This window comes from Cynoglossus semilaevis, chromosome 11 (assembly GCF_000523025.1).
Source record: "Cynoglossus semilaevis isolate Cse_v1.0 chromosome 11, Cse_v1.0, whole genome shotgun sequence".
NCBI lineage: Eukaryota > Metazoa > Chordata > Actinopteri > Pleuronectiformes > Cynoglossidae > Cynoglossus > Cynoglossus semilaevis.
In genome coordinates, this window is record NC_024317.1 from 6895390 (window position 1) to 6908460 (window position 13071).

Sequence of the window (13071 nt, forward strand, 5' to 3'; positions counted from 1 at the left end):
TATTATATTATATTATATTATATTCGTGTTTTCGCAGTTTCTGGGGATTTTATCTAATGTTACCGTTAGTCGTCGCTATTTCCTCTTTTATCAGTCTCCACCTACGGTCTCCACGGTGCAGCTCCAGTCTCTCCTGTTGTAGTAATCCGCCTGCCGTGCTTCCAGCTCCCATTCTGTGTCACCGTTCCACCTCGAGAGGAGAGAGAGGAGCGACAGACCGACAGACGGACTCCTGCTGCTGCTGCTGCGCGTCCATACACACTAAAGAACGAAGAACACACTAAACCTCAGCTTCCACTCCCTGCTGTGGGCAATGACATTTTTACACTGACGTGGGAATATACAGGAGAAAACGCAAACATGACGGTGGACTTTGAAGAATGTATCAAAGATTCACCCAGATTCAGGTGAGCAGGCTGCTTTTCTCATCTCAGCGGTGCGCAAAAAATGGCACACCTTCTTTAACGCATGATTTCCCTCAGACTGGGGGGCCGTGAACGCCTCCTCTCATACAGAATTTATGATGCATCAACAGGGTAAAATATGCTCTGGGCCAGAATTTAACCATGTGTTCACTGACAGGATGGCGATTTCTTTGATTCGACAATAAGGCTTCAGTCAATTTTGAATTATAAAATGTGGGTGTCATCATTTTGGATTTGTTTAATTCAAAACACTGACCTCAATTTAGATACATATTATTCTTGACGGTGCAGACCAACATTGGTAGCGGCATTGCATATGCGGTTGTTGGCTTGTGGTTGTGTGATTTTTCCAGTTGTGTGTGTGTGTGTGTGAGTGTGATATTAGCTCAGTGGATGTGGGTGGACGGACACTCACTGCCTCACACAGCGAAGGTCCATTTTTCTAAGGGTAACAGATGTAAGCGATTTATATGCATTACTGAACCACCTATTAAATATCACTGTCCGATACATTCGCTTCAACGTGAGTGTGTTGAATGGAGCGTCTGTGTGTGTGTGTGTGGGGGGGGGGGATGGAGTGGAGCTGCGTGACATACAGGCTGGTTGCAGTACAGTGTCCTCATCTGTTCAGAGACAAGGCCCTGCAGTCACTTTGTCACATCTGTTGGAGCGCACTGTTTCCCATCCTTTGGCTATTTTTTTTTGACAGGAAACATTTTTTTAATGATTGTACACAATCAGTGACTAAGCAAAAATAGAAAAAAAATACTGCATATGATTCAATTCATTCAGGACTTGACCTGTGTGCTGTGGTAAAACACCCCCACTGGTTCAGGGAGCCGTACTCTGGTGATGTGACAATAACTAAGGATTTTGATACAAAAATGAATCATTTTAAGGATTTACAGTCACAGTCATGCGTTAAACACTGCAACACAAAAATGTTTTATTTATAGATAAAAAAAAATAGTTTACCAAAATAAGCCTCTAGAGCAGGTGGTACAAAGTATAAAAGATTTGAGAACCACTGCTCTAGATCTTGATTTTATATAATTCTTTAACTAAATGATTGCATACTTTGAATGATCAAAGTATGCAATCATTTAGTTAAGGCAATCATTTATCTAAGGCAAATCCACTGGAGAAGATATGTCCTTACTGCAGCAGCAGCAGAGGCAGCAACAACAAGGACAGTGGTTAGTCCAGCAGACAGAGAGAGGAGTTTGAGTCCTGGGCACACATCCAGCCGTCCAGTCCTTGGCCTGTCCACCGGAAGGTTGTAGCTACACTTAGTCCGTGTGCCAGTCTGGCTGCACTTCTGTGGAGGCCGGTGGGAAACTACTGTACATCATAGCAGGCTTCAGGCCAGGGATCCCCCTGTTGAGTGTGTCAGTTGAATCTGCAGCAGATGTGAAGTCAGCAGGTTGTCCAGAGTAGGAGCAGACCTGTGTAGTCAGTGCACAGATAAAGATGTCTTTTACATACACTTCATTTTTCTCTCTGTGACCTGGTTCCTCTCTCTCTCTCTCTCTCTCTCTCTCTCTCTCTCCCTCCCTCTCGTTACCTCTCTGTTCTTAAACAACTTTTTTTGTTTGAAGTGTTGAAGAGGTGTATGTCCGTAGGCAAACAATTTTCTATATATTCAGTAAGTCAGGAAAGCAAGTAAATGAGTGAGAAACGATGTGGTGCGTGACAGACATTAGGTTTTGCTGCTGCTTTGGTGCCAGAGTGAATGGCCGAGACAAAAGGTCACAGGAAGAAGCGAAGAGTCTGTGCAGATTCTGACACTTTCCCATGATCTTTTCAGGGTTGTTAAATTCTTTCACTAAAATGGGTTGAGTTCCCACTCAATGAGTTGATTTGTCATTGAATGGGAAATGCAGGCAAACGGATTATTTTATAATATGAAGTAAATATTAAATAAAAGGTGTTGTGTGAATGGTAACCTTAATAATTAAATAAATAAATAAATTGATTAATACATTTATTAGAAAATTAGGATTACATTCCTAGTTAACAGATACTTATATATATATCTATGAAGATTCTCAGTCATCCAGGTCATGCTCAAAGTTCTGTTAGGCAACTGGATGTGAAATTTGGGTGGCCTAGGATGCAGTAGTATGAGTTCTAAATAATAATATTTGATGTACTAATACAGGATCACAGAACATGAGTATCCCTTAAAACAAGGACATTTGAAGGTTGTGGCATTTTGTATCATCATGTCCCAGTGTTTGGACTCCATCCATAACTGTTTCCCAAACGAAAATATTTCATTTTAATGATCAGTCAGTAATATGTGACTTCTTTAAAAAAGAGCACAATATTTTCCCATCTTTTTTTGTCTTTTGTCAAAATGTGCACACTGTAACTGCACCTCCAAACGTGTAGCAGTTCTGTCTGTGTGTGAGACTGGGTGTGTGTGAAGGTATGCTTCTCTTAAACACTGGCCAGGCGTTCATATCGTTCTCTTCCATCGTGTTTTCTGTTGACTAAATGCTTCTTTTGTCCCTCCCTGCTCCATCTTTTATTCTGCTGTCACCTGCTGCCATCATTCAAATGACAACAATAAAAAAACCTGTGCATCTGCCTGACGCTGTTGATCAAAGGACAGGCATTCATTATATATATACACATATATTCAGTTGAAGTTGTTGTGTTTGACAGACAGTTGAGTCAAGTATTGAGTACTGTGTCCAGTTTCATCACATTTTCATTCATCTTTTCACCCTTGGTCCAACGGCTAGGTACCACAGCACTGAGTATCTGCTGATGTTAGTGCATAGAGGAATGTACATGTGTAGTAATGTGACAACAAAGTTTTTTTGAATACATCAACAAATGTTGTGGGTTTGTGATTGAGTGGACGGCCAATAAATGAGCTCTACATTCATGAACATTCTACAAAAAGAGTAAAAGAGAAAAGCCAGACAGAGGGCAAGTCATTCATACTTTGTATTTAATGGAAGCATAACATTGTCCTGACATTTACACACTCACTTAGTTCTATTGATAAGAGTAAAAATATTCTTATGGGGTTGCCTAGCAACAGCTCATCTAGGAGAGGGCCAAGAGAGAAGAACAGAATATTTAAGAATTGCTCATCTAGGAGAGGGCCAAGAGAGAACAGAATATTTAAGAATGAAACATTATTTACTGGACAACTTTGGAAATAATAACATCTATCTGAGATTTTTTGATTTACTAAATCTAACATCCAGTCATCTTTCACTTTACCTTAATGATCTGTCTTCATATTAAATATATATTATTATACTTTAAAACAAACACATGAAGGTCCTCTGTGGTCAGTCCGCTTAGTTTTCTAATTTTGAAACTTGTCACTTGTCTGGTTTCTGTGTCTGTTTCCATTTCACTTGTTCACCATAAACTACATCACAGCTGTCTAATTTCTTGTTAAACAGGATACAGTTGCGTAAGCGTGAACTCAGGCCTGAACATGAACTCGGCTGAACAGCTCGGCACCTTGGTTGTTACTTTGGTTTACTTTAGTCACAAAACTTTTCAAAATCTCTTTAAATGTTCTCATTTGTTTGTATTTATTTATGAATAAATAAATAACTACATGCATGAAGGTATTTAAATATATTACTTATATCATCATATTTAAGCAGCGTAGTTGACCAGACCAGATTACTACTAGGTTACTAGCAAGAGGTCACACAGTGTCAGTGTCAGAAGGCAACTCATAAGACTTATATTTGATGTTCATTGCTCGTGTATGTAGAAAACCTGTGTTACTTAACCTTCACTAAAACTCACATGATGCTTGAAGTAGTGGTGTTAAACTACTACATTTATCTGTATAGAGATCAAATAATGTTCAATCCAAATATTAAAACCAAATAGAAACTAAATGATAAAGGCCTTCATTTGTGTGTTTAATCTGAATCTGAACTAAGAGCTGCAGACATCAGTACCAAACAGCTATTCCTTTGAATAAAATAATTCTCTCAGCTTTTAGTGAGCCTTTAGTTAATTTATTAAATTTCTTGCTACTAACTGATGATCAATATGCCAGTAAAATGATGAAGAAAAAAATATTTTGATTGACTAATTGTGTCCTTCAGAAATGCGATCTGAGCCAGTGAGAAATCGTGAACATTACGTCAGTTCTGACGAAGGCTTATTCCCACCTTCAGCTGTGATCGCAGCCTCAGACAGGAGACACTTCACTGCCTTTCCTTTGTGACTTCGAACGACAGGGTGTTTCATTTGTTTCATACATCTGTGTGGTTCTGTGGTTTTCTTTTAACCCTTGCATCACCACCCCCACCCTCACTTCCATTGTTATGATAGAGAATTCTTGTAGCCTTAGTGCTGTGTAAAAACATGTAAATAACAGCCACACTGCCTGGAGGGGAAGATGCAAAAATGTCACATGACTTGTTTAAGAGGGCCTGTCAAATAGGCCTTGTCTGTATGAGGAATAAGGAGAGAGAGTCTAACATATGTCCACTGGAGTAAAGGACCACACAGTTTAATGTCACCTACAGTCATGTTAATACTCACAGTGAATGAAGCTTTTACTGTTAAAGCCAGACCTCTTTTTTTTTTCTAATGGAATGATGTCGAGGCTAAAGCCACCGAGTAGGAAATTATTTACTTTTACGTAAGTCTGGACCTAATGTCATCCTTACCAACATGGTCGTTTAGGTTAGTGTGTTTCATCCAATCATTGTGGAGAAACAGTTTAATAGCAGAACACCACTGACATTTAGCCCTGATCTAGAGGGATTTGACCCACAATAGAGTTTTTTTTTCTTTAGGCTACAGAAAGGTCAAACAATCGATTTGCGCTAACACACACTCTAACCTACACAGTATTAGCTGGAATTACTAACCGGTCAATGACATAGGTTTTATTACGTTGTTGTTTCAGTTGAAAATAATGATAATAATATATCATAGTACATAGCAGCAATATTATGTGGTTACTTACGTATTTGTATTTTATAGTCACGTAATGTCGCCTGAATGAATAATATTATCATCGCAGTGTTGACTAGTGATAACCACAGTGATAACGCATTTGTTTTGTAAATGTGAGACCCATATACAGGAGGTGTGAAGGCTGGCTAACCTTGCATGTTGGTCTATTATATACCGTTCCTTGTTTTCCACCGTTCTCTGCACGTGTTGCTGGGGGTAGTGCGTGTGAAGCCCATTTATGAAATGGGATTATCACTGAAGTCGCCCTGTGATTAAATCAGCAGAGTCGTCTGCACACTTTATTAAAGCTCACACAATATTAGCGCCTTACCCTGAGAATCTTAACACGATTTACCATCTCATTCAGATATAGGTATGAGGCAAAAGAAAAATGAAAAAAAAAACCCCAATATAATCATTTTGTAAAACTTTTGTTATTCTCAACAACTGATCCTGTGTGCCGTGTTTGATTTTATCATGAACAGATGAAATTGAGAAAAAAACCCTCACAGCTGTCATACTGTCTCACAGTTATATAAATAACCTCTTCCTGTAGTAATTTGTCCACACGGACGTTAGGATTTGGCCAGAAGTTTATTCAAATCCTGCCAACACCGGCTGGAAGTCAAATCACATCTATTAGGTTAAAGTTCTGCAGCTTGTTGCTGCAGCTGAGTTGCTGTTGTTTTGATTGTAGAAAGTCTGTCCTTGGAGGTCATGACTTATTTAATCTTTTACCCAATCTGTGTGTTTTATTTAAAAAACTTGAATTTAATAGCTGCTGGTTTAACATACTTGTCCATGTTACCCAGACCAGAGAAAGTATTTGGAGATTAAAATGCTTATAACGAAAGCCAACGTTGAACGATGAACCCCGAAACTTGCTGTGGAGAATTCCCTTCTCAGGAAGTCATTAAATTGCACGAGGGGAACCAGCAGGACTGTGTGGTATGTACAACATGGGAGGCATTTGTGGCGGCCAGATTTCAGCACCCTCGGCCGCACATTTCTGTATGCATGCATGAACACATAAAAAGCTGTTAAAACATGCAGCAGCATGTGTGTTTTCCTGTACAGTACAGGCAGAACAGCGGCTGTATGCAGCATATGGTTCACACAGTCGTGTCCTGCACGTGGCAGTGGGTCGGTCAGCTTGTGCTCATATATTATTGGTTTATGGCAAATCCGAACAGCACAGGGCTTAAAAACAGTGGCTCTGAAACTGTTAAATGTGTAAAAAAAAAAAAAAAAAAAAAAGGCACTGTCAACATTTAAAAACAATTTCAAATGTTTGAAATATTCTCTAAATGTTAAATATATAATTTGGTTATATATAAATAATTAAAGTATAATAATAATAATTTTAAAAGTAATTTTGCAAAAAATAATTGTGACAAATAGATGAACAAGAGCTATAGTTTTACTAAAGCATAATAAAAAAATTAAGACAATAACTACAAGGCTAAACAAAAAAACTAACCGTAAACTAGCTGAAAATACAAAATTACAAGAAAACACCTAACAAAAAATAAGCTAAATGTCATCAAATAAAATCATTATACAGTATTGTTTTTTAATTATAAAAAAGAGTCAAATGTAAATCAGAAACATAGATTTTTAAAAAAGGAAAAAGGTTAACTTACCACCCCTAATAAAATTAAGAAAAAAAGTAAAATACTTAGCTGTTAACTTACTTTAACAGCAGTGAATTTTTGAACAAGAACACATCTGAACACAATCCTTTTTAATTATCTCAGTAGCATTTTAACCACAAGGGTATTTCTACTGAAGTGACAAATAAAGGAGGAAGTGACTTCATTTTGTGCAAACCTTGGCATAAAGTGAGTAAGGTAGCTGGCTACCACCAGGGCTGTCCCCACCCTGCATCTAATCTCTGCTAGTTCTGAGAACCCTGTCCAGTTCTCTGTACGGTCTATGGTCCTGAGGTTAATGAGAAAATGTAGACACATGTCAGAAAACCTGCACTGTTGCCTGTTAAAACGAACTGAAGGCTTTGTCCTTGATATGATTCCATTATATGATTATTTGGAACAGAAATTCAAACTTTTTATCGTCAAAGAAACCTCTTCCCTATGATGCTCCTCTGACTCATGTTTCTCTTTAATAACAGATATTAAGCCACAGTTGGCTGTTTATCACCAACACACAAAGCCTGAATATCTGTGTGAGCTGCTGCCAAGCCCTGCTTGATTTGACAAAAGTGACCCCACTGGTTTAACCAAGTCCTGGTGAAAAGACTGGGAAAGAACAGCTCTTTCCATCTGCCATCCCTCCTCCTCCTGTGATTCTGCTTTACTACATGAACAGACATTTGTTTTTTTTTTCCTTTCATGCCATTTGCAATGGCAATGGCATTTTCATGCCATTGACATCTATGCAACAGGTAGCTTTTCTTTTTTTAACCTTTTACCACCGCTCCTGTTTCCCCTCTCCTGTCTTGGTGGTTAATACTGAAGCAGGAAGCATATGAATCAATGTCACAGCTGCAGCATGTAATGGAGGTGTGTTGGGTTTCAGCAGGTTACCTGGCTCGGTCTGTTCTCCCACTAAATGTGGTCGGATAGACGCAGGAAGAAAGGGCAGTGCGACTGGAGGGCTTGTTAGAAGACTGACGGGTTGGTGGAAATAACTGCCGAATGTGAGCTTTTAGGAGCAACGTGGTGGGAGGAGGGATGATGAATGGATGGACTCTGAGGAGATGCTGACTAAAGGACAGAGGAAGGAAACAGAAATCGTAGAAAGATTAATACTGTCCTTCCATGTGAGTGTGTCTTGGTAACCTGCCTGATGTTTCACAGATTTATTCGCCAAATGTGTCACATGTTACACCATGAGTCAGATATCAATCTGGACAACTTGAGCAAGTGGGAGAGATCGAAGCTGGAGGGACGGAGAAGGAAGTGGACAGACGACTTGTTGGACAGTTTCCCTAAAGTGACAAATGAAGTGGTCATGGGGTTTAGGCTGGCTCAGAGCCTTCCCATGCAGAGTAGGAGGAAATATCGTCTCTCTCTCTCTCTCTGTGTGTGTGTGTGTGCTGACTCTACTCCTGCTCCCTCACACATCTGGGATCCAGTCGGACAGCTGGTTCAGATTTGGCCCAACTTTCTCTGTCTTTGTTTTACCTTCCGTCTCTGTGTTGTACATTCAGGTTTTTCTTATTTGGCATAAAATCTTAAAGTTCATTTTCTATTTATTTATTTTTTTACTTTTAGTTTTCATCAAAACTCTCAAGCACTGACTTTGACTTGACTGATTCCTTAAATACATTTTTTCCCCGAGGGATTAATAAAGTTCTATCTATCTATCTATCTGTCTATCCATCCATCCATCCATCCATCCATCCATCCATCAATCAATTCTGTGTTGGAACTTCCTTCATCCCAGTGACACCTTTGCTCCCTGGTGCTCAGATGTTTATCTCCGACTCTTCCCTCACAGGTTTTTTAATACAGCCTTTGGTTTGGGTGGCTGTGCCTGAATACGAACATATCTCAGTGATTGACAAGGCAATCTAGTAAACAGACATGTGGAGGGATGGGAACGCTGATTGCACTTGGAGAAACTGACGGCTGCTCTTCTTTGACTTCCTCCTTATCTCTTGCTTGAGATCTCTGTGGAAATCCTTGTAACCAAATGAAAACATTCCCCTCTGCCTTGTCAGCATTCCCATACTTTCTTGGATCCATCATTTCCCACACACACAGGATTGGATATACACACACATGCAGTCTTCATCCATTTGGTCAATGTATCATCACGTACAAGTGGAAATAACCCACCAGAACAGCTGAACGGCACCAGTCAGCCTTTAGTAATGGACAATGAAGGAGGGACAACCATTTTGAATATACCATTACAGTACCTTGGTGAGCGGGTGGAAGTCATGGTTGGCATTGCTGTGTGTGTGTGTGTGTAGTAGTAGAAGGATGACAGATGTAACTTGCTGAACAGGGAGGTTCTGGGAAAATGATTTCAGCCAGAGGGAGGAAGGAGATTAAGACTCAGCAGTTTATGAAACATACCTAGTTTGAAGTTTAATGTAGAGTACAAATGTACTTCAGTGCTCATGTAAGTACTAGTGCAAGTATATACTGTATATATATGCAACATATATTCCAACATGAATATGCGTAGATGTGCTGGTGGGCAAAAAACACAACCGCTACAGACCAAAGTTAATCAGAAGGAAATGAAGGAAGGGAGATACGTTGGAATATTCTGGAAAATCTTGTAAGAATTGTACCAGTGTCTGTGGTCACAGTAGATTCACTTCCACTTCTGCTTTAGTGACATCTGTAATGACACATGCCAGCAGACATGGAAACTTCTGTCAGTAGGGTTTCATTAAAGCAAAATGAAAGTGAAGTAAATGAAATACAATAAACTGCAGTATATGAAAGAAAAGTACTGTGATTATGGTTTTTAGATTTAAAATAGTATGAAATCTAATTTCTATGATTAGATGTGATTGATTTTTACAGTTTACACAAACTGTGCTGTGTGTTTACAGACACAGCTGGTTATACTGGAATAGTAAAAATATTATAGAGGTGATTATAGTCATTACGTCAAATTGTCCATCTTAGCTTCCAAGTCTTCGATGCTAGCAGAAGTATTCCAGTTCGATTCGTCGTTCCCGACTCTCCACACAGAGACACAATTTCTTAAACTTCAGTTACGGTATAGAATTTAAGCAGAACCAGACCCTTACCATTTATTTGTGGCCAAGATCCAATGAAATTGTTTGGAGAATGTGCGTTCTATATGATCTGAAAATAATTTAATGCCAAGCTGACAGACAGAATGTGGTCCTTATTGACTCTTGGCGCTGGAGGAGCGTTCCCATGTATTTAGATGGATGACTGTGTAAATAGATAGATCTGACTCGACTGTCATCAGAGCTCTTCATTCTGCAGACTTTCAGTCAGTGCTGCCAAAGACAACAGGATGATAGCTACGCTTCATAGCTGCCCCTATGCACCACACACATTCAAACACATGCTCACGTGTACACAGACGTAGCCTTGTTGACCAGGTTCTAGTTCTATTCTTTAGCATAGCATTTCAGTATTAAAGCTAAGGACTTGATCTGGTCTGCAGACAGGAGACTTTTGGTCTGCAGATAGGCTGGTTGTGGACTGGATGTGGACCGCTGACCATCGTTTGAGGGTTGCTGTTCTTGACGTTTACTTTCATTGTGTTTCTTCAAAAACAATGGTTTTCAAAACTTGTAGTCATGTTACACGAACACCTTTCCCACAATATTTCACCAAATACAAAGTTATTGTTGCTAATAGATATACTGTATATTGCTGTAATTATCGTCTTAATGGCTTTTACATATTTGCTTAAAAAAATCCAGAGGGTCATTGCAGGACATTAATTTATACAATAGTATATTGTATATATGAAATAGTAATAGTATAAGAGTATACACTCTCGACCAATTTTACTCAAACTCCACGTGCGTAGACGAGTGTGAATGTTTTTGAATTGAATTCAGGTCCATCCTTTGTGAGACATTCTTTTAGGTGAAAGTCATTTTTCTCCGTTGGAGCGACAGAACAGTGGCTCCTTGTGCTCACCTGTAAACCAACCTGTCTATATCAGTCCCATAATATCTTCGCCTGCCTTCTCCAACGCCATATAAGGACGGAGAGGTTTGCACTTCCTATAACCTTAGGAGACAGGTTTAAACAGGTGTTGAGCAGTGAGTGATTTAGTCAGAATTCCTGTTTGCTTGTTTTTTTTCTAGGTTTTTTTGTAGTCTAAAAACATTTGCATACAAGTGTCTGTTGTGTGTGTTCAGTGCAAAGCGGAGCATTTACATTCCTAAAGTTGGGGTCTCGTAAAACTGATAATAGTCATATCAGTAACCTTACCTGGCATAGAGGCTGTTCACAGGTTTGACTATAAGCAGCAAGATTGTGAATATGAGGTGCATCAGACAAAGACTTGGCCTTTGAAAATTAAATTAGCAGAAGATTTTTATTATTATTATTATTATTTATTGACTGTCTCCATCTAAAGTTTATGTTAATACTTGATACATTTTTTTAAAAATGCTTCGGCACAGCAATTTATACTCTCAAAATGATATGTTTTAAAATATAGTTTTCAGTTTTTAAAAAAGAACAAATACATGTACAGCTGCCTTGTATGTATTACTTACTATATGTAGTAAGTAATACATACTACTATATATACTTTACTACTAATAACTTAATAACTAGTTATTACTTAATTTATTTTAATATTTAACTACATTTTATTTAGTTAACAAAATCACTTCTTTAGCGTTGAACCGACATGCTCGCACTTGTGCACGTGTGATGAGATCATTTCTGAGCCTCATTTAGCTGCGGGTGGGATGGACACAAAGTGGACGAAAGCAAAAGAGTCCTGGGAACGAAGTACTTCACACCACAGGGGAGCGTCTTCCTCCTCTGCCTTTCTCATGCGGGCTGCACGTCCATGTGTGTGTCTGGGGTCTGCTACTTCCTCTGCCCTACCAGTGGGTTTGAAGTTAAAGGTTTAAGAGGTTCAACATTTGAACACATGATGTCGATGTTTTCCGGCTCCATCTTACGTATTGTTGCTTTATTGATGTTTAACAAAATACTTTCTAAGCACAAACAATTCAGCAAAACACATCTCTTTTTTATAATTCTTTGTAAGACCGATAGAAAAAAGAAAAGGTTATTGTTGCATTGCACTGGCAGTTATATTTTGAGCGATTTTATTAAAAAACAAAACATGGTTTAACAACTCACACTGTTGTTCAATGCAGAATGTTCCGGGTTCATTTACACCCAGTTCCCGACCACATCAGGAAGGACTTGCTGAAAGTGATTCATTCAGTTTGTAGATGTTTTATGAAGAAATGGCGAATTATCTTAATGATGTTGTTGTTCCTGTGAGAATTGTTCTCCCTGTTTGACTCTGAAGAGTGAAGAGAAAAAGGCTGTGTTCAACCTGTGGCTTCAGTTTTGGTAACATCCCATAGATTGATACTGGTGCAGTATAAAGGTTCCTGTGGCTCGTGTTGGTAGAATGAGTTCTGGAACTCAAAAAATATCAGACGATCCTTTTCTTGCAGGAATATTCTGGAATGTCATGTGTTTTTATAGGCTGGTGTGCTTTTGTGTAACAATAACAAGGATAAATCAGAATTCTGGCTGATGTTCAGGGCCTGAGAAGCCAGTAAACAGGTGGTCTGACAAATACTAAACTAAAGACTGTATTTTCTTTCCCACAATATGGAGCTGTACTTCGTAGAATATGTTATGGAATCTGTGCAGTAATGTTAAAGGGAAATTCCAGACTGAAACAGTTAGCAATTAAAATGTAAAAAAAAAATACATATAGGTTAATTATTGGCCAGAAAATGTATTTTTCAAATATTAAACAGTTGTCAGTGACAAAAGACAATCAGTCGATTTCTGTGCCGTTGCTCAGTGGACACAGCAATTAATTGAGAGCTTGCACTGAATGATCTCCACAACGAAAAAAAAAACAAAACACACATTGGCTTAAAGAAACCCCTCTCTCTATTCAAATAACAAGCCAAGCAAACACTGGTATCTTATATGTGGTTAACAAAGATGCCTTCACTGACTTCTCCAAATGCCCCTCCTCATTCCAACACCACAAACATCACACTCTT

General features: G+C 38.8%; 1 protein-coding gene across 7 annotated transcripts in view; it reads left to right on the plus strand.

Moving 5' to 3' along the window:
- acap3b (ArfGAP with coiled-coil, ankyrin repeat and PH domains 3b) overlaps nucleotides 1-13071 on the plus strand; it is a 43094-nt gene that overhangs the window by 1044 nt on the left and 28979 nt on the right. For 6 of the 7 annotated variants that reach the window (XM_025059999.1, XM_025059997.1, XM_025060000.1 and 3 more), the window contains exon 1: nucleotides 33-407. In XM_025059999.1, the coding sequence (XP_024915767.1) occupies nucleotides 361-407 (47 nt within the window). In that variant the 5' untranslated portion in view covers nucleotides 33-360. Of the gene's footprint in view, nucleotides 1-32; nucleotides 408-13071 lie in introns of those variants that run through there. The other variant, XM_025059998.1, reaches the window with a different exon arrangement.